The 24,518-nt window shown below is 25.9% G+C and overlaps 1 protein-coding gene across 3 annotated transcripts in view; it reads right to left on the minus strand.

Annotated features, from left to right (window-relative positions):
• LOC136973337 (transmembrane protein 8B-like) overlaps positions 1-24,518 on the minus strand; it is a 75,932-nt gene that overhangs the window by 41,163 nt on the left and 10,251 nt on the right. For 2 of the 3 annotated variants that reach the window (XM_067268071.1, XM_067268070.1), the window contains exon 4: positions 22,634-22,796. The exons of the other annotated variant lie outside the window; for it this stretch is intronic. In XM_067268071.1, coding sequence (XP_067124172.1) covers positions 22,634-22,796 — 163 coding nt within the window. The remainder of the gene's footprint in view (positions 1-22,633; positions 22,797-24,518) is intronic. 3 annotated transcript variants of the gene reach the window in all.

Below are 24,518 nucleotides of genomic sequence, written 5' to 3' on the forward strand. Positions count from 1 at the left end.
AATGTTCACAGTTGGATACTTACATTTAAATGAAATTTTGTATAAATATTTGAAAAATATTAATCATTTTTAAACAAATAAATTTCTTTTTCTTCATTTCCTTTTTTTTTTCATTTAAATAAATCAATAGACAATTTTTTATAATAGTTAAATATTATTAAAATATTTTAAATAAAAAAAAAGACAGACAAATAGAATCCATTATAACCCATTTACAACTAGAAATAACTTTCTTCAACCATGTTACAAAACTAAAATCTTTAATTTCAATAGTTAATTAATCTAATAATTTATTACGCAAGAAAATTACTAAATTTAATTATCTTTTATAATTTAAAAATAACATTATTTTTATATTCTTTTTAAATTAAAAAAACTAATTAACTTTAGTGATTTTTCTTGCTTAATATATAAATTATTACACTAATTACTCTTTTAGTGCTATTATTCATTTAATTAAAGCACTTAAAAACAATTGATTTATTTTATCTAGCATTTCAAAGTGTACCTTTCTTACATCATGGATAATTGATTTCCTATAAAGTACTGAATGTACAGTACTGTACATGAAAACAGGTAAATACTATATTAAAATATAAAGCAATATTGTAAAGCATAAAACTGCAATCCGCTTAACAACACAATAAGTTACAATAAAATCCAATAAAATTTAGAAAAAACAATGTTTAAAATACAAAACAAAATTATTTTTATAATAAATTTCTTATAGTAATTCAAGAAATTTATAATGTAACTGAACCAAACCTATTAAATCTGATTCTTACTAACTTGATTACAAAACAAAACAGTATAAAATAATTAGTATTTATAAATAAAAAAAAAAAGGAATTAATATGCTTTTTCATTAACTTAATATCATAGAATGAATGATATTTTGACAATCAGAATTTTGAAGAAATTGATATATACATATACACAGGGTTATTCAAAAAGAATGGATTTAAAAAAAGGCCTTTAGCAAGTATCGTAAATATGGTAACTTAACAGACACAGAAGGAAATGAAGTGACAGGCCTCAAGTTCTTGTCTATGTACGTACGTGTACCATAGCTCCACAAAAATAAAAGTACCAGTCCTTTCATTTTTGTAAAACCTATCATCACTGGTCACTTCTACCTAGACATGATAACAGAATGGCTTATGTCTAATCTTCTAAATCTTCCCAACAGTCTTTCAGAAGGATGGTGCACCTCCACATTTTCACCTGGACGTTTGCCACCCTGACAGAACATTGGATCGACTATGCCAGAAGCGATGATTTCCCGATGCTGCTTGGCCTCCACAAATCATCGGATATAACACTATGAGACTCTTTTTGACAGGATACATCAAGGACAATGTGTATCAGTCTCTAATGTCACAGCACCTGGACAACCTGAAACAACGTATCTCTAAAATAGTGGAATTGATATTTGAGAATATGCTGGATGTCTGAGCAGAACTCGACTACCATCTTGATATTCACTGTAAGCAATGGCACCCACATCAAGCACTTGTAATGTGTATGTGAAATTTGGTGAGTTCTTCTATCTTTTCATGTCATTACTTGTGCTGTATGTTATTTCAGATACAAATAAATCAACTTTACTTTTACACCATCCTTTTTGAAAAACTATATTTGAAATTTAAAGCACATGCATATTATATTGTATATAATATGCATGTGCTTTAAATTCAATAAAATTATTCTAACTGCTACTTAGATTTTATAACTTTGAGAAGTAACATTCTCACATTAACATAAAATCTCACAAAGTTATTTTATTATTGAAATTGGCTTTTTAATCTTATCAGGAGATTTATTTGAATAGGAAATCTTCAGACTAAAATAATATTTTAATTCTGTTGTAAATTATTATAAAAATATTGTTGTTATTAGCATATAAAAAAAGAAAGATTTATATTATACTATAATATGCAAGGTGTCCATAATGTCCATGTGCAATTTTAAAAATTTATAACTTTATTACTATTTGTGATAGAAAAAATCTGTAAAAAGTATTAGAAAGCTTATTATATCTAGTTTTAAGTAAAATTACAAAGCTTACAAAATTCAATTGCATCAAATGTTGTTAGAAGAGAACTATCATGCATGACTAACTTTCTGCCATCATTTCAATGAAAAACTTGGCAATGACAATGCATTTGTGAATAGTTTAATGTTCTCTGACGAAACAACATTTCACATTAGTGGCACGGTCAACAGGCATAATTGCAGATATTGGGGAACTGAAAACCCCAAATTCAGCAACTATGCCTTTTGTCCAAAACTGTATTACTAATGATGGTGGACATGTGGAAACTTAATAAAATACAATGAAACAATAAAAATATATAGATTTTCTTATTTCCAATACATTGTACATAATTTCTCTATCACAAATACTAATAAAATTATGAATTTTTTAAATTGCACACAGACTTTATGAACACCCTGTATTTATGGTATATAAATATGCTTATTAATAACAGCAATACTTTTATAATAATCTACAACAGAATCACATGATTTTACTCTAAAATTTTCCTATTCAAATAAACTTCCTGATAACACGAAAAAGCCAATTTCAATAATAAAGTTAACTTGAAAAATAACATTCTCATATTAACAATAAAAAAAAAACACTCAAAGTTATAAAATCAAAATAGCAATTTCAATCAGTTTTTTGTGAATTTAAAGCACATGCATCAGTGCACAATTACTATGACCTACATTCATTTTTTCTTCTTATTAAAATTTATGTCACAACTCTATTTCTGCATGTATCAGTATAATCAAATTAAAAAGAAAAAAATTATAAATAAATTTTACTATAAAAGAAATAAAATTTAACCGTTTAAGAACGTTTTCAACTGATCAAGTCAGTCGAAAACGTTCTTAAACGATTAAATATTGTGCTGGAACAGTGAAAGGTGTTTTATTTTAATAAAATATATCATGCTTTTTATTATAAAACCAGAATTTTAATTTAAAATCAAATTTCTTATTTGTTGACTTTGTTATTATTTAATATTGTTTAATATATCTCAAAAATAATAACAAAGATTTTAGTATTTTAATTCCTAATAATTATTTTTAAAACTTTTGATTTGTTTTATCATTTTCACGATTACATTAACAAATACAAATTTATTACTATAAATGTAAAAAATATTTATTGCATTTAAATTTATGTATAGCCTGATAATATTCCAAGAAAAGAAAATTATCAATAACATGAATTATACATATTTCAGGAATATAAACATTATAGAAGTTCAAAGAATTTAATTTTTTTTTTATTTTATAACATTTCAATATAAATATATAAAGACTGTCAAAACTAAACGAATGAATTCTTTCATATTTATTTAAGCTTCTTCATTAAGAAATTGATTCTGCTAAATTGCTTGATATCCAATTACAAAACTACAAATTTTATAAATTTCCTAAGGGTTTTAAATAGATAATAATGTATCTTCTTACTCTATTACCCAAGCCATTAAACAGAACTGTTCCTAATGTTCTTATCAAGCAAACTCTTTGTTTATGTAATTTTTCCTTAAAAATGCATTTTCATATAAACAAACAAAAACAGAATCTGTTTGAAACCATGTTTTACTGTGTTGAGTATTGAACACAAGACTGTTATTTATTAAACCTTTATTAAACCTTTATTTAGTTGATAAATAAAGGTGGAAAAAGCCAAGTGTTTAAAAAATAATACAGTCTTGTGTTCAATACTCAAAAGCAGAATATTAATGCTGAAATAATTATAATGATGATAAAACATTTCTTTAAAAGATTTATACAATTCATACTTAAAATATTGCTTTTCATCATGACATAAACTTCAGCAGCTTATCCCTGAATAAAAAATACATTATGAATGAGCAATTATTTATCGTGACATTGTCAAATGCCAAGCTGCAATTTTTAATCCACCTCAAATTAGTAGCGGCTTGCCCCTGTACATCATACTTTTCCTTTAACAATAGAGTTGTAATCTATTAACTGTTTTCAGGGAAAGTTTTAAATTGAAATAACATGACTTTCTGTTTGCATTGGAAGTTTGTATATAGTTAACCGGGACCTCCTTCCCCTAAGGTTTCCATATCTGGTCTCCAAGTTCATCTATCTAACTCCATTCTCAACATTAAAGAAAGACAGATAGATGACAATGGAAATTTATAGGTCTATAATTTTTTTCAAATTGCAGCCCAGTGAAATTCTGATTATCATTACTTCCTAAAACTTGCTTTTGCATTTCTTAAAACTTGTTCTTAAATATGTACAGTACTTTACTTTGATATTTAGTAATTAGAATTTTTCTTTATATTATTTTATTTACTATATCTATTCTTTTAATATTCTGTAGACCATATGATCTTAATAATAATGTTCATGCTTTTTCCTTTTTTTTTTATGGAGAAAACTCTTTTATGGAGAAAGGCAATGCCTAACCTTTATTTCATAAAATGCATTTTGGCCTATTCTCTTAAGAATGGTCCTTTTTAGTTTACAAATTAAAAAGAAAAAGGTTCAAATAACAACTTTTTATCTTTAAAAATTTATACACATAACAGTAACATAATTTATTTCACTTTTATTATATATAAATATAAAAATATACAATTTTTTAGATAAAAATCATATCCCTTGTAATACATGTTATTCAAGTAGGTAAGTCTATTTCTTACCAAACTTCCTGTTTTGTCAACAAAATATTGTCTTCCACTTCCTATTTTGAATATATTTTTAATAGTTTGACAAGAAAACTATTCCCTTAACAAGAAATTTTTTTTGACTAGTTTAAGTTACAAGCTATTCATTAGAAAAATAATGCGGTAAAATGATTTTATTTCTTCGTCATTAAAATTCTGTTAAGATTACTGTAATCACATAAAACTTTTTTTAAACTAAAAGTCTTTCTTCCTGCTTATCTCACAGTGAAAACTTTTCAGAAAACTTAAGCACTTTTAAATGGTCTGACCATTTCAGGACAAAAAATTAGAGATTCTCATTCCTTGCAGCTTAAATTCAATTTATATTTGAGGAAGCTCCTTCTTTAACGAGTATTGGTATATTGTTCCTTTTAGTTTTCTCTCTCCATTAATTATTTGTTTTGGTCCTGATATTCAATTTCTTAGTTTAAATAAAATTAATACAAAAATTCTACCTTTTAAAAATAATACATCGACCAAAAATAAAGAAGACATCTTATTTTTTACTTCATAAATAATAAATATTTAAATTTTAAAATGAATTTTGAGTTGAAATTTAATAAATATTTCTGCATATTTGTCTTTTTCCGTCTTCAAATTATAGTTATTTTCAAAAGTTTTTTTAATTCAAACGTACGAGTATCGTCATGGCAACAGTTAATTGATATATCCACAACATATTAAAATGCAGCTATTCAAATATTTAGATCGAAACATTTTTTGAAAATAAGTGTAATCTGAAGATGGAGAAATACAAATATCCAAAAATATTTATTAAGCAAAAAACTAGGATTTCTGCTGTACAAAATTACAAAAAACAGAAAATTCCTCTGATTTCAGCACCAGGGTGAAAACTATACTATCCAGAACCTATAATCGTACATAATACAATTATTTACGAACACGAACTAATCAGTAAGGGGTGGCAAAACCAGTCCAGGAAACCAGGAAACCAGTTAACCTGAGGAAGAGCGAAGTGATAGCTCGAAAATGTTTGTGAACCGTGCTATATATATAGTATATACGTGTTACGCACTGGTTATAGGTTCCGGATAGTACAAAATTACAATTCTTCTTTTTGTTTTTATTAATACTGTATATCATATTTTACTGTTAGTATAATTAATAAATAAAATATTGTTCTCAAATTTTATTATCTGATAGTAAATAACAAAAAAACTACATTACTTTCATTAAAAAAACTAGTCGTATTTACACGCAGACAACTAAGCCCGAATTAAATAACAACAAAATAATAATTTTCGATTAACTAGATAAATTTTTTAAATCATAATTCAGATAAATACATTTATTTGAAATTTATAATTACAACAAAAATCACAACTGAAATTAATTGACAAAAATATAATTAGGTTTCAAACTATTTTATTGAATATCAAATAGTAAGTTAAATTAAAATGAACTTTGGCATTCTAAAAACTGGTTAAAATATTCTTAGCTCATGACAAGAAACTAGTTCAAAATATTGATTTATTCAAACAATTTTTAATTAGTAAAACACTCCAGAATTTCCAACAACTGCTGGGTTGGATTGGTTCAGATGACAGAATAACAAGATGAATAGTCAAAGTTTGATAGTTTAAAATCTATTATCAGGCAAGTCTTCAGTGATTTAAAATGTTAATTATCAAAAATAAAAAATAATCAGAATCATTCTTATCTATATTGAGAAATGCAACAAAATTTATTATTTTTTTCTTTAAACATCAAAATACAATAATCAGCTTTTAAAATAATTTAAAAATTGACTGAAATGTTATTTATTTATTACATATGTTTGCTTAAAAAATGCACTTTATAAAATATAAAGCTCATTTTCATTAAATTATTCAGAATTCTCTCATTTATGTTCCACTCAAGTCTTAGAAAATGATGAAGGCCTCATATATCAATTATTTTAGTTGTCTGAGTTAGATTAAAGGCTTGCCCAGACAACTAAAGCAATGTTTTTTTAAGTTTTATTTTAGTTGATTATTTCTCACAATGAAGTGTAATATAAATGATATAAATGACACAAGACTTTCTTTACATCTGTTTAATTCTGTTTTTTCATTTGCCAAGATGCGTTTCGGGTCTTTGCCCCTCTTCTGTTGGCTTTTTTTATTTAGATGTTATACATTTAAGTGTGGCTTTTGTGGCCATTAAAACACTTTTACTTTTAATCTTGTTTCATCTAGTGCAGTACTTAAATATTGTTTTTGTAAAGAAGTGATAAATTTTAATAAATATACTATCTTCATTTGCAACAATCATTTACAATCTTTGAAATTCTAAAAGTTAATTTAAAATAAAAAATAACTGATTGATGTAATCATAAGAAACAATTACATGATTCTCCTTTACTGTTGCAACAGAGATATTGAGTGATAAGAACAAATTGCAAAAATGTTTTGCAATTTGTGAAATATTATAGAAAGAGTATTCTGAAATAATGTAATTATTATTAAATATGCCAGTAATGTTTAGAAAGTCATTTTACACAAATAGTTCCATTATAGTTTTTACTCACGTTATCTAAAACATAATAAGCAAATAAATATTACAAATTTACAAGAATGCCCAAGTTCTTCTTCAGGTGCTAAACAGAATTTCTGATGGAACATAAAACAGGGGAGTTTGAAAATGTTAGTGGTGAACTTTTTCTCTTGTGTTTTTCACTGCAGACCAGTCATCAGTTCATAGAGTACATTTTTTACTACACCTCAGTGTTGTGTGTTGTTCATTAAGAATAAAAGTATATAATCAAAAAAATAACAAAACATCTCTATTATTTACCTATGCTAAATTTCAATGTCAAGTTTAATGCATAATAAGAACAAAACCTTACCATATGTCAGCCCAATATTTAAATTTTGATGCATACGTATAACATACCGAAATTAATATCTTATATAAATATAAAACTTCTCTGCTTTATATAAATAACATAATATAAAAAAAATGTAACTATTGATTTTTTCCTTATTGTTATATATAAATATTTAACTTGATTGTTGTTTTGCTGATTTTTTAATGTATTAACACAAATAAAACATTGTTATTTCTTCATTTTTTGAACTAATTGCTTTTAGAATAATTCAAAAAACATCATTAAATTAATATTATACCACTTTAAACAGTTAACTTGTAACTTGTAACATTACATATTTAATAATTTCATTTTAAATATTAATATATAATCAATAATAAAAAAGGACAATTTTATGTATGGAAGAATAAGGCATGCTGTAATTTGATATAAATATCAATGTTGGAACTTGAAGTAAAATACAAAAAGTGCTTTTGCTCTTTTTGTTTTTTTATTAAAGACATCCTTGAGCATAAATAATTAAAAGAAAAAGTAAAATAAAATTAACAAAACTGAAACAGAATGAATGTTTTCATACTGTTCTAATTCTATTAATTTTATTTTCATTCCGTACATTTACAACTGAGGAAGCCAAAATAACAACAATAGCAACAACAATGATAATGATAAAACAAATATTTATTTATTTTTTTGTATATTGCATCTTTCTTCAATTTGTTCAATACTGATATTTGTTTCTTTCATTTGTTTAGTTTTAAATGCAATAAAACTAAATTTTAAAAAAATATCTTGTATACTTAAAATACAGGGTGGGCCGACAAAAACAAAACAACAGAGCAGTGGCATACTGAGGGGGTTACAAGGGGGTGTATCATGTACCGGGCGCCACTTGCAGAGGGGCGCCCAAATGACAAACTATATGTGTTTTTGGAGGGGGGAGAAGGGCACCAATAAAGTGTCAGGTGCCAGTTATGCCCCGGGCGCCAGTTATGTTTGCTATGCCACTGCGACAGAGTTAACAGATAACACATTATAAGCCTTAATTTTAGGATAAATTTGTTTTTCCTTGCATGATTTCCGAAATGTCCCCCTCGAGAATAAAATTGACCTGTCCGAGTGATTTGCTTAAATGCAAATCCAACTATCCAATCTCTGCCATTTCGTTTTCACTGTCCCTGTATATAATTAAATATATCAATGGTGTGGTTTTTCTTTTTTTAGAATTTTTAAAAATATATTAAAACTTTAAAGGTTAAAAAGAAATAAATAATCGTTGTTTTTTACATCTATAACTGCATTTAACTACTGGCTTCGTCTCTGATTAAATGCGGTTATAGATGTAAAAACCAACGATTATTTATTTCTTTTTAACCTTTAAAGTTTTAATATATTTTTAAAAAAGTTTAATAAATAAAAAAAATATATTGAAAATATCAAAGAAATAATTTTATGATTTTTATATGTTATAAATTTTAAATAAAATAATATATTATAAATTATTTATATATACAATTTTATGTATGGAAGAATAAGATTTTATGTATGGAAGAAATAACTTTCATAGTTTAAAAATTTAGTCCCTAAATAAGTAATCTAAAGTTTAAAAAAATATTGGATTTTATTATGAATATTTAAATCGGTCATTGCTATATAAGCTAATCAAAAATTGAATAAAAATATTAAAAATTTATGAGATTCATACAATTTTTTCCTAAATAATTCTTTAAAGTGATTCTTAAGTTCATTAAACTTTTAATGTAATTTTATATATCTACAAAAAACAATTTATTCTTGATTATTTGATCTAATCCATATGATTTGGTTTCTTTAAAGAAAAAATATTTATTGATTTAAATATTTTTTAAAAAATTGATAAAATCATACATAAATAATCATATAAAAGTATAAAATATATGACTATAAAAAAGTTAGAATTCATATATTTCTTTCTCCACACAATGATAACACTTGTATCATTAGTTATGTCACATCTACCTTGACTTTTATAAGGACACATTTATTTTGATATATAGAAAGTAAACTAAAAAACATTTATTTCAATTTAGAAAAGACATGATTAAGTGAGACAGATGAGAAAATATTTCTTTGTAATTCTATAGGGATGAAAACTTGTGATAATGCAAGTGTTTGTTTGTTTGGTATTTTATGACATAAAATCCTTTGGGTTGTGCCATGTCACTTAAAGCAAGTGACTTTACTTTTACTACTTTGGCTGAACTTATCCTGTGAACATACTACAGACACAATGAAAGGAAGATTGAATGGTATCACTACTGTAGCTCTGGGGAAAAATAAAAATACAGTACGGCTCTACTTTAAGTCAGAATATAATCCAAAACTTTCCAACTTATATGAATTTAGAATAGTTACTAGTTCTTTTATATAACTATTAGAATATTTTAAAACTATACGCAAACAACCATTTATATTTAAAGTAGTTCAAATAAGTTTTCACATATCAAATTTTATAAAATTATATTTAATAAATATATTCAAGTTAAAAATCTCTTAATTGGTTAATCAATATATTATAATGTTTTTTAAAATAATTTACAATTCTCATAATTTATAATTAGATATATTGACTTTATCAATATTTTATTATAATTAACTGAAAAAATTTTATGTAACATTACAGAATTAATCAGAATTTTTTTTCTGTGTGGAAAGATTATACAGTAATTTTCATTCAAAGAAATAATATTTCTGCACAAAGAATTCATAACTTGTCTGAAATTGGAAAATTTTTATCTTTAAAACACTAAAACTTAATTTTGGTTCAATTTTAAAAGTTTTTGAAAGTAATTCGTTTGTAGATTTATAAAATCCTGTTTCAAAAAACATAAGATTACTTCTTTTTAAGCTATTGATAAAAAATTCTTGAATAAAATATTAAATTTTAATTTCTGTAAAAATGCTGATGTAATTGAATTTCTACAAAAATAAAAATTTATATAATGTAAATCCTGTAAAATTTATTATATTCTAAGTTATTTAGTGGATTAGAATTAGACTATAACTATTAGTGAGATTTCAGATAGTGTTTCAATATATCGATTAGATGAAATTATACAAAAAAAAAAAAAAATGATATACATGATAGTAAGTTATCCAGATATAAGCTGAAAAGAGAGAAATATCACTGGTTTGATAGATTACTTATATTCAACTGTCCTTCACAATACAACAATTTATTGTATCCAATAAAATATTACATTACAAAAGATCATAATTCCAAGAAAGAACTATTCGAAAACTTTTACAAAAAGAAAAATTCTATTAGAAGAGAAACTTAAAATTTTATATCTAACCAGTAATCAAGAAGTCGGTGAAGCTTGCCTTTATTCAATCTGCTTTAATTCTGAAGCTGGAAATAAAATTCTCAAAAGTATTTAAACAAAAAATTTCTCGACTCTGTACTGATTATTTGTTGTATATTTGATTTATAAGCATTTAAAAGGACAATTTAAAATTTTATGAAAGAACATCTTTTATTTGAGATTTCAGAGTAAATTTTTTTACTAAAAAAATTATATATTTGTCCAAAAAATATATATATTAATAAAATAAAGATGAAAAATACTATTACTGAAATAAGTTTATTGATTTTCTGATTACAAAGAGATGACAATAATGTTATATATAAAAATAGGTCTTTATAATAACAGGTGAAAAAAAGAGAAAGATATGGCAATTAATGAGTTGTCAATAAAATATACGCAATGTTTCATCAAGAGGTTTCATTTAGCAAAATAATACAGGAAGAAGAATAGCTATTTTTTTCTTTCTATTATTAACAGAATATCAAGGTAATTAATTCAATGTGGCTTAGATGAGAACTTGTAGAAAAAATAAATAAAAAGGTTACTGTATATTGTTTTAGACCTTCCTACTCGGTTACTATATATAACAGGTATCTATACTGATGAATAAAGTACCAAATATTCTAGCTATCATTAAAATGCAGCGTACTGTAAGTGAACAAAAATTATTACTTTACAAATGAGTGAATTTAAAATTTATTATTTTAAATTAAATGATGAATAATACACACAGACTATATAAGGATATGAAAGTATCGTTAATTAATATTTTTAGCAATCAAAAACTATGGACATGCAAAAAAAATGTTGCTGAAATATCATTTCATTAATACAAGTAGTGTAATATATTTTATTGAGTATTAAGAAAATATTTTAATTTATATTTGAATGTTACTGATTGCTCTGAAAAGTTATTTTTTTGTTTGTTGAAGAAAGTCAAGAACTCAATAAAAAATTTCATTCTAAAATACAATTTCTATGGAATAGATTAACATTGACATTCAAAAGAACCTTAAGCACTATATGCCAAAAAATATACAAGTGAAGTTTCTTCCCCAAACTCCATCTCGTGAGTTGAGTTGATTTGCCATATTATCATGACTCGATATAGATGTGATTCAGGTTCATTGAAAGCACACCTTCACACTCAAGATAGACAATATTTACAGTTTATTTACAAAATATATATATATATATATATATATATATAGAGTATACAGGTTAGAAAACACAGTAAATACAGGATACACAAAGCGTGGTGCCTCACGTACTAGATTGGCTCTCAGGAACTATTAAACTCTGGAGAGGCCTCAAGTCAGCCTGTGGAGTGGTTCAACTGCACGGTTTGTCCAATCTCAGCACTTACCTATCCCCGAGATAGTTACCAGAGGCATATGCTCCCTCCAAGCTCAGCGGGCTTCCCAAGTGCCTGAGACTTCCATGTTACCAGTCTCTTGCCCTTCTCTTCCCTCTCCTGTTCACTCCAGAATTTAAGGATTTTTTGGATGAAAATTTCCGACCAATTACAAATCTTCCTGGCACGAACAGCTTTCACTCAGGTCCGCTTTTATCGGATGAGTGAAGCTTACATTTATGTCTGCTGATATTCCGACCCACTTGTTTATGGCCAGGAGTTCACCATTGGGCAAGTGGTCCATTACTGGACCACACATGGATGCAATTAGCAAGGTCAGCGCTTCTTTCGTTCCCTCTCTGTTTACAACTTTGTTTACAATACTTTACAATATAATATAAATATTTGATTTTATAAAGACATGATAAGAAAATCCAAATATTTTTTTAAAAAAAATTATTTATTAACTTATGTTGAATTTCAAATATTTACAATTTTGTTGATCATAAAAATAGGATAATTTCTGGATTAATTTTTATTGATTTTGTATACGTATCAAATAAGCAAAATAGATGAGTTTTTTTATATTTTTATTTATAAATATATATATATATATAAGGTTAAGCTATGAAAATAAATGTATAATAAGCATCTATGTTTAGAGTTCATACCTTTTTTTGTGAATTATCTCAATTATTTTATAATGGAAGCAGAAAAAGTGCATTTAAAACATATGTTTGTAAGGAGAGATGAAAGAGTGTAAGTTAGTATGTAAAAATATTTGTTTAACCATTAGTGATGACATAAGTAAGTATCTATGTCATCACTAGTTCAGTTGGAAGACAAACTGTGTTCTGTTCAACTTCTAAAACTAATACTGGCAAATATAGAACAAGTTGTTGGTATTTAACAAATTTATTGGAATTACATTGTTATCAATGACTTAAGCTGTTATCTTTAGTTTAAAATACCATTAAAGAATTAGTGATGTTTTAAGAATTTTGCAATATTACTATTATTTTATCAAGTTTTGACCTGAAACTGGTAGCTTAAATTGCAAAAATCATTAGCCCACTTCTTTAAAAATAAATCTAAATAAATTTTTACTTGATCAATACACTTGTGTTCTGGCAGGTATTCCTGATATTCTATTATATTGCATCTTATCTTTATTAAAAAAATAACTTGTAAAATAACAAAGCTGAATCCAATTATATATTTCAAATAAAGTTTTGTTTTATATTATAAGCTAAGAAGATTTTTTACATTGACTTTATACAGATATGATTCAATGTTCACAATGTATTTATTACTAAACTGAAACAAAATAATTAATATTTCAAAAATCTTCAATTAACATTACATAAACAAAAACAAATAAAAAAAACTGCATTTTTAACCGAAGTTATTTAAAACAAAAATAAGATTAAAAGTATCAGAATTCCTTCTAATAAAATCCACTTACGTTTTTTCTTACATATTATTTTTTTAATGTTTCTTACGACATACTTCTTATATTTGATTGCTGCTTTAACACCTTCAATGTAATATAATTACTATAAACTGCAAATTATTTCTAAATTCTTCCTAAATGACCTTTTAACATTTGTGGGGGTGTGTTAATAACTACACCATCTACAAATAAAAAAATCCTTTTATGACCAATTACATTTGTTTTATAAATAATGACAGGGTTTATCACTTGTTGCCGCAATAAAAAAAAAAATGAGAGAGCTATTTGCTTCACTAACAATTCTTACAAAATTAATGTGAAATTTTATATAAATAAAGCAGTTAATCCAATAGTTTGTTTTAAAAAGTTAAATAATTATTCACAAATTAAAATATATTGCTAGACAAAGTAAATTTTTCCAAGACTTGCTTATATAGAGTTCTATTACCAAAACAACTATAAATCTGTAAATTAAAATATTTACATTAAAAATTGAAGTTTTCTATTTTAATAATTATAATAAATTGAGAATTATCTTCTATAATAATTTATAAAATATTCTCTAAAAATAAAAACGTATGCTTCTGCAAAATATCTATAAAAATACTTTTACACGATTTTAAAGGATATCCAGATATTAAACAATAAAATGTTTCTAATAACAATTTAGTGTTTATTGCATCACATAATGAAGATTTCTTCTTTTAAAGAAACTTTCAAAAAATATTTGATATTTCTTTACTACGCGCCTGTCTTTTAGTACAAGTTTAATGTCATCAATATCCATTTTCTAATTGACTGCATTCAACAAAGTTGAAAACTATGTGTAATTATTGTTTGTCAGAACTGACCTAAATACTTTAAAGATCTAGACTATATAGAAGATTAGTTTAGTTCAACCATTTCAAAATAACTTGTCTGTTATTTAGCATTTTTATTTATAATGAAGATTTTTCCAGTTTTACTGATTATACAATTATAATAATTTATTACTACTACTAGTAAAGTTTTATTGATATATTTTATATTAAAATAATAATTTGACCAAACATATACAGTAGATAATGAACTAAATAAATTTATAATAGCTTTTATCTACTGTAAATTAATAAATTATTAGACATGTTCTTTATTGTTAATCTATAACTTTTACATAGATTATGAAAATAAACTTTTTTAAAATTCGAATATTCATACATTTATAACAGTTATAAATAAACAATATTTTTATTACACGTGTATTGATATTGATATTTAGATCAATAGATGAATGTAGAAAATGTCAACTTTCAAACTCTTAGTATTAAAAAAGTTAATTTTTATTTAGAAATGCCAAAAGATTAAATATGAAAGTATGATTTGCTTGAATTTATACATGAATGTAAGTAAACTATCTTTTACAATTCATAAAAAATTTAAATTTTAGATTTCATAGCTTCATATTAAAATTTTCCAGAAATCTTAGTGTTCCTATTAGTGTTGCCACCTTTACAAAATCACTGACCCAGACAGTAGGTCAGGTTTGTTCAAACGGAAGTTCCTGACACATGCACAATGTCATTTTACAGTGCGAAGAATAACGTTCATGCCATTCTAAATCAGTTACAATTACGGACTAGGGACTTGCGTAAGAGTAACGTATGTAACCTAAATTAAGAAAGAAAGAACAGATAATTTAGCTCCATAGAAGACGTGTACGGACATACAGTACAAGTAAAAGAAAAAAAAAAGGTCAAGAGGCAGGTTGCGCCTCATACGTCGGCGTAAACAGAGTAGCACGGCGGAATGACAGATGAGTTTCAATGAGTGTGAGGTCTTTCGCTGTTCAAATGGTGTAAATTTATAAAAATATTTGCAAGAACTTTGTTTTATCGTAATTTCACAATTTCTACGAAATTCCCGGACAAAATTAATAGTTCACCCGGACAGTGAGTCAATTCCCGGACTGTCCGGGTGAAAACCGAACAGGTGGTAACACTAGTTCCTATCTATTTGTAATGAAATTTTGACAGTATAGGAAAATTAATCTAAGAAACCATAAAAATAAAAATAAGCATTTTATGATAAATACATTTTTATTGCTAATATTGAGCCCAGAAATTAGATAATTACAGTTCTATTGTCTTACTGTTATTTCTTTACTTATGATACTTTAAAAATTATTCATTGAAAATCTAACAATAATCATATTGACTACCCTTTGTTTAAACTTATTGTACATGTTAAATTATTTATTTAAAGAATTCTATTTTTAATTTTGTTACTAAATTTATTCTTATGAATAAAAAGTTACAAGTGAAAAATACATTTCTTTCTTTAATGATTACTAGAAAAAAAATTGAAAAATCTATTAGGGGCTGTCCATAAATGACAGGGGCTCACCAGTGGCCAAGCGGTCTTCGTACCCTGAACACTGGGAGTTCGGTCGTGGGTTCGCACCTCGCTCGGATGGGCTGGCCACATGGAATTTTTCCAGATTTTCTCCTCGTCTGTAATGCCTAAATAGAGGCCAGTTTCTCTGAAAAGACCACCCAGAAGGCATCCCCTATGCAGATTGCCCAAGTGTTGCATTGCCATAACTTTACAAACAAACCATAAATGACATCCACAATGGAAATGAGGGAGGGGGTTATGACAAGAGAAACAAAGTCCAACAATGGGAAGGGGAGGAGTTGAACTTCAAATGGATGATCATTTTATTTCATTATATTTTACACAATTTATACATTTTTTTATTCATAAAGTGATAAAGATTTTGAGGGAAATTGAGTTTTGTTGGATGTCCAAAAAAGAGTTATGGAAACTTGGACAAACTGGGACAATGGACAGAAGGGGAGTAAAAATTCAGACGTAGTTTATGAACATCCCCTTAGTCTGTGACATTCTTTGAAACTGAGAACAACTGATCTCCCAGTTAGTTAAATAAACAGACAGACAAATAAAATACAAACTTTTTTAAATGTTTGAAATGTTTGTTTAAATTAAAGCTTAGCAAACAGTCAACTTCCAAACAATAAATGTATTTTTTTATTATTTACAATAAATAAAATTATACATCAATAAATAAGAACTATTAACCAAATGGCAATCAATTTACATTACTAATATACATGCTTTTCAATACAAATGTAGAATTTAACACAGTAAAATTAATTAGAAGTATTATTTTAGGACATTAAAAACTATATTAGCATATACATATAATAGTTTATCATCTTTTAATAAATTATATAAATAGAATAATTTATATTATTACTTAAAATAGATCGTAATTTATATCAAAATTTACAAATAATATCAACATTTTTAATTCAAAAAACACTTTAAGGTGAAAAATGTTTGAATAATAATAATTTAGTTTAAAACTAAATGAATATTAATGCCACACAATGATTATTACAAGCTTAAACAATAAAGTATTTCCATCTAATTATCTGATAGCAGGCAATATGAGAAAATGCTAATAAACCTGTGTAGATAGTTCTTGATATATAATTAAATAATAGAATAGTTTTGTTCCTGTGCAGAGAAAACTGCTTTTTTCATAACATAAGGTTACAGTAATGGAGAGAATCAACTATAGCCTATAATCACACCATTACCAAATCTTACCCTAGATCTTTATATTTCTGCTTTTGTATGCAAAATAGCTGCAAAATTCTTCCTATTTTAGATTATAATTCAAAGATTATTCAATTCAAAACAGCTACATACATAAAGATTAGCATTAAATTTGATATCATAAATTATTAAATAAAATATTTAAATAATAATAATAATGCTATTGTCAAAAAGAAGTCAAAGAAAAACATTTTCAGTTTATCCAAATAAACAAAAATTATTTCTCAAAGATTTCTATCTTTTACATCCTTATTGAAATTCTTTTTAATGCATTTTATATGTTATAAACTGCCAAACACAAGAAAATAAATGAAAATATTAATTTTATATTATATAAAAATTATTAATTTACTTTTTCAATTACATTTTATAATTATTATCTGATGTACCACTAAAGAAACAAGACCCAAACCCTACTTTATTAGAGCTTACAAATTCATGAAGATAAAATCCTTGAATAAATAAAAGTATATATTATACTTTAATAAAGTATGAGCAATTGTTTAAAAAGTTTTCAATTTTTTGTTAATAATTGATTTAAATTTCCGAGGTTTAATATTTTTAAAAGTTTTTTTATGTATAGACCTAAATAAAATATAAATAGAAAATTTATATTTTATTTTCAAAAGTATTAAAAATAAAGTTATAATATTAAAATAACTAAAATAAATAAATAAATATTAAACCCAAAATCTCTATCGAATGCACTAAAATATAACAATAAAATGTCAAATACACGAATTATAACAATATATTATATACTATTTATGTTTCATATCTCTTCCAGATTTAAATGCTATTTTAAAAAAATACATTTATTGATAAGATATCCACTGCAACTGACATTTTTCAAAAAAATCAAAATATAAAAACGTCCATAAAAATAATCAATACTAGAATTGAATGAATATCATACAGGGTAAACAATGCACTCGACAAAATATTGATTGTATAAATATAAAAAGCATTTAAAATTTATTGATATGATAATAAAAACATCTAATATCTCATCTAAGTCAGTAAATGTAGCATAAAATAAGTTATTTAACATCTTTAAAAGAATATAATAAAAATTACTTAACTATTAAATCCTCGAAAATTTTGTCTCCATAAAAAGTAATTAAAATCAACTCTTTCCTAATCCTTGGAGATTAAACTTAATTATAATAAAATACATTAAAAATTCATAAACTTTTAAATACTATTTATAAATATTTTAATCCAAAAATTTACTGAATAAATGTTCTACTGATTACATTACAGAAGATTTTCATGAATAAAATTTTAAAAAAAGAAGAAAAATCAAACTTACACTGTAAAACTTTGTTTTTATAAATGAATAAACTTTTATAAATTAAGGATCAAACAATAGTTACATCTACAATATATAATGTTATAATATAAATTTTATGGTTTGTCTGTTGGAAGGTACTTTATTGCTATAAGAAACCATCATAAATCTTTCTTGAATCAAGATTGAATCGAAAATGATTTATAGCAGTAGAATGGTCATAAAAAACAAACACTGGAATATTGTATTCGAATTCCACAACCCAAAAAGTGAATTTTATGATTTTTTGCAGTAAGATTACGACAATAAAAAGTGATTGAATATGTAAAGAAAAGTTATTTGAAAGATCTTTCTTTTCTTTCGAACAACTTTCTTTAACTATTTTTCTTTTTATCTTTGTTACCAATGAGTTTTTATATAATTCCTATAACAAAATATAGTTTAATTATATTATTCAACAGATTTAATTAAAAATTAATTCAAGACTTCATTAACATTACTATACTGCTGTACTAGATTTTACCTTTACCTTTTTGAGTTAAAATACAAGACTTACACAGATTTTATGTTACAAATAACAATTATATATATATGCTATGCTACAAACTAGTACTAATAAGCAGATTTTTAAATACATCACAAACACAAAAAAGCTTTTAACTTTATGCTTTTATTATAGGATATTTGATATTTAAATCTTGTTGAAAAGTATGGAAATAAATTGACGGAAAAAATATTATGAACTAAACAGGAAGAATTCAGTCGGAACTTTCTTTCATCTTTCGTCGCTAAATTAATTTCCTTCCCACACAAAACATCATTCTTTCATTTATTAAATTCTAAATGTGAATGTATTCATTAAACATTGTAATAAAACGAACATAACTAAAGCTAGAGCAATAACTGTAATAGAATGTTATCATCATCTCTTCTATCTTTAATCCTCTCTAACTATTGTTCTTGCAACCATTATTTCCAATTGTTCAAACAGTTTGAACATTAAAAAATATTTTTTCTTCTAAATAATATACTCGTAACAGTTTTATCCTAATTGGCTAAACATTCATGTATTAAACAAGAATTGTTTCAATACTGATCTGCACTATTTTTTCTAGACATTTAATTTATGTATTCATTAAAATTACCAAAGGTTGGTGAGACATCCATCAATAATGTCAAGTTATTCTATTTAAATTTACAAATAATTAATAATCAAGTAATTTAGTGAATAATTAATTTTATAGAAATATGTAATGTAGCATTCTTTAGAATTTCTTTCATATCCTATTTCTTTCCAAGTCTGTAAAATTAATTTCTTAACAGATAAATTATATGATAAATAAAACTAAGTTAAAAGCATATATTAAACTTGTGTATCAAATGAAGAAAACTGAGAAAAATGAGATGAAGTCTGGGTCACAAATATATGTTTCCATCCCTCTCTAAAAGCCATAAAAATATATGAATTAAATAAAAAGAAACCCACAAATTTACATAAAATTAAATTTTGGAAGTCTATTTATATTCAGAATGCAGGCAAAACGATTCTTCTGGGCCTGATTACCTTTGCTAGTTTATATATATAATTTATTTGAATTTCAACAATATTTTTAATATTAATTTTTCAGTTAGCAAATTCTTCATACTTAAATTAATGTAGAATATGTTATTTAAAGAAGAAAAAACTGAATATTTCCCTGTCAGAATAGTAACAAATAGTCTCCGAACTATTGACTATTCCCAAAGTACATTGATCTGTTCTTTTATAGGTGTGTCAAACTCGAGATAAAGAATAAAAATACATTTCAAAAGACATTGCTGCATAAAAATTCAGGGATAATAAATGCCTTCTTGTACCTATTATTCTCCACTGTAATAAAAATTGTGTCATTATTTTGTATTCAGTTTCTAATCTAATCATCACTAACCAGAAATGGTAAAGTGTTAATGGATTTGTCATGTCCTTTCATAACATGTATTTCCAACTTCTGAATAAGAAAAAACCTTCCAGCATATTATAATCGTATTATGTACTAAGTCTGAAATGTTTAAAATAGGTCAGAGGGTGTGGTATATACAATCAAAAGATTCAGAGATATCCACAAAAATAGGAAAAGCCAGCTTATTAAATAAATATAAAATTTACAACACATTTTAAGAAATTAATTCATAATGAACCATTTCAATTTTCATCATTATGTTAGCAACTTGATACTGTTATCAGTGGCCATTAATTAATAACACCAGCTTTATTATTTATAAATCTATATCCTAAATTTGCATAACAAAGAGTGGATAGCGCGATATAAAGAAAATTAAACGACGTCCTTGACTGCTTACTAGAAAAACTTCGACAGAATTGGTTACAATCGATAAAATTTTCAACCATTTGTTCAAACAGTATCAGTTGCACTGTCACGATACCTTTTTTTTTTCTTCTTCTTCTTTTTCCCTTTAATTTTATGTTGAATTTTTAATATTTCATGATTTATTCGCGAAGTTAGAAATCTTTTTTTACTTTTTTCCCCTTACGGAAACCATTAAAAGACATCGCAGAAAGCAATTTGAGTGCATTAGACTTAACAGCAGAATACTTAGAAGATTACGTCTCGTAGCAACAAGTTTAAATGTTAGATACGCCGATAAATACTAATTAACAACCTTTAGCGTTGACGTTAATATCTAGATTTAACGTAGAATAAATAAGTAGCGCATATAAAGAGGAATTTTATAGATTAACTAATCTGTCTTTTTCTTACTTAAACGCTTTCGCTAACGGTTTTTAAATTGTTTTATGAAACTTAAAAAAATAAGACAATCGAGATGTCTACTAAAAAGATTAACTCCCCGGTTTAAAAAGGCAGGAGTAAGATTTCAAAGTATTTTTTCTTTTTAGATTTAACACCTTTTTTTTGAACATAGCCTGGATCGTATTGCGTCAAAAATATCAAAAAACAGATAAATTTCACAAAAGAAAACTATAAATACGTTTTTTTTTAATGTTACTTAACCGTTTTTGTGATTTTTTACCTTAAAAAGTAATATAAATGAAAAATTTCATCTAAAAAAAAACTTACTAACAAACGCGAATACTTAAAAACTACTCCGCGAATTTAATAATAATAATATAAAAATAACAACTCTGCGCTTTTATAATACTAAAAAAACCAATGAAATTTTTCTCCACTTCTAAAATTCAAAAAAAAAAAAAAACGATAAATTCTATTCAAAAAACTACGCGATAGAGCACATATTTCAGTCGAGCAACCATTTTTTTCCTCTTTCTTTCTTCCTATTACCAAACAAAACTGCAAACACAAAATGGCTCCTTTTCATGTTATATATTTTTTATGGTTCCGCTTTTCTCTGCTCAACAATAACACCAGAATAAATAGGCAACATCACGTTTTCTATCCGTTCTTTCCCCTCCCCTTTTTTTAAAACCGACTTCTTTACAAACTAATCTAATAACTTTGCATAAATTCTCCAAGATTAAAACACTAAAGAATGCAATAAGCTAATTGTCTGCCGGATCATAAATTAGCATTTCAGAACGTTGACGTCTGTTAAAATTAAACGGTAACAAATCTTTTACGGTGTTTCCCATTGTTAAGGATGAGTTTTCGACTAGAGAAATGTCACCAATTCGGAAACGTAGAGGAAAAGACGGGAAAAGCTCTCCATAAATCACGGGTTTAATTCTATCCGTCCTCACAATCCTGACATTTAACTACTGGTAATAAAAGATCATCGAGCAAATCAATGGTTTGCCAGTTTGTGCAACAAACTTTCTTGTACACAAACCGAAAAAATTCCGTAGAAATAATAGAATGTTTGTTTCTGTTTCGACAGATGCAACCAATTTCCAGACGCGAGCTGCTAAATCTAATACCGAATCCATTGGATTTCCATTTATTTTGAATGATGGAATTCTTTTCTTGCTCTTTTTTTTTGTATTGTCGCGTTTTTTTCCGATGTTTAGTAACTAATAGATCATAAAAAAGGGTGCAACTTACACTAAAATACTTTTTGAAGTGCACGACGATGTTCCATTAGCTTTGAATTCCCAACTTGCTAACGATATTTGACTAGGGATGGTATAATGGTGCATTTCCACTTCGTGGTAGCTCCTGTAGGATCTTAACTCGCGTGCTTCCGTCATTTCCGTTATTACCAATGCTGAAAGCAAAAGATAACACTACTAAGACATTGTTAAACATTATGTTATACAAATGTGTATTTATTTCATTCACAAATTCTAAAAGGGTGAAATCCAAACAATTTATTAACATTAAAACATAAAAAAATGCTGTTCTTCTACTTTAAAAAATGTTACTTTTTCGGTTACACGTGTTCAAAAAATGTTTTAAAAGGAAAAAAAAACAACTTCGATCTGCTTTAAATGTTATTTTCTCAAGGATTACAACAAAAATTTGTTTTTCTTTTCTGCAATACACCCTTAATTTGAATTTCTAACATTGGAGACAGGATTAATATTAATGTTTTCTACTTAACCAACAATTCCCTCCTATTATGAATTATTTATAATGAATATTAATTAAGAAACAAACGTAACACGGTAAAAGTAACCGAATTAAACCAAAACAACCGATTAGAAAAAAGGTCTTTTTTGCTATTTTCCATTGTTTTCTCTTCAAAACACGGAAAATATTATTTAACAAATGTCCAAAAATGCAGCAGGTAGGGGAAAATGTCGGCACGCGCACCCAACTATAATAGCAGATCAATATGGGGAAGAGACGACTAACGCATCTAATTAAATAAAACGGAAGATTATTATTTCAGAAAAATTTTGTTCTGAACTTTCTACTGGTTTATTCATAGAAAGCATTCGTGGAAGAAGCTACTTCGGGTGTATATATTCTTTTATCTCACGAAGAAACTTTTGTGTGGTGCTTCAAACTCTTCTAGGACACTAGTGTGATTTAGAAAATAACAGATTATATTTCCATTGTCAAAGGAGGGTGGCCGATCTACAATAGTTAATGACCCAAGCAAACAAATCCCTTATGAGAATTATCGACTATCTCATCACGATGGATTTTTTTCCAAATCGTTTTTTATTTATTTTTTATTTTTTTGCTTTTTTACTTTGATAAACTGTTATGCTTCGGGCAAGGAATAATATTGATGAAATCCAGCCATCGCCCCCTTTTTTCCACTACGTTTTAAGGAAGTTGATTATATTTTAAAACATATTCCTTCGGCTCGATATATTGTTTAATATTCATCTTCTAACGTACTTTTTTTCTAACTTAAAGCAATTTTTTTACACTTAAACAGCACCTGAATTCGTTATAAGATACTCATATATATCTATTTTTTCTCTTTTATTTTTTCTAATAACGAGCAGCAGCTGTTATGGAAAGGTTCCAAAAAACGGGAGATAACATTAAAATATAATACAGCAGCCGCTTCATTTTTATCGGAATCTCGATTTATAGAGAATTCTCGAGATGTAGTTGACATTTAAATATGAAATTCATCAAGCCTCATAATTTCCATATCATTAATGCTTTAATTCTCCTGTACGATAAAGCTCCTTTGAACATATTTTTGATTACAGCAAGGTCAGTAACTATTTGTAATTAGAAGCACGCCTACTTATATTCTTTATTTTCCTGATATTGTAAATGAAGAACTTCACGCCACCCTTTCCTTGTTTCAGACAAACAAATGACTTATTTATTACATATGAAATATTTTTACTCCAATTCTACATTTACCTAATCTTACACTTCACAAGAATTTAATGGTACAGTTTACATATTAAACATTACTTACTTGACAGTTGAATATGTAATTTAAAACCCTGTTTATGATATAAATGTCCTGTAATTTGATTGTATACACTATATGATAAATATAGTGAAAACTTAC

The sequence above is a fragment of the Centruroides vittatus genome, unplaced genomic scaffold (assembly GCF_030686945.1).
Source record: "Centruroides vittatus isolate TY-2023 unplaced genomic scaffold, ASM3068694v2 contig_3146, whole genome shotgun sequence".
Lineage (NCBI taxonomy): Eukaryota > Metazoa > Arthropoda > Arachnida > Scorpiones > Buthidae > Centruroides > Centruroides vittatus.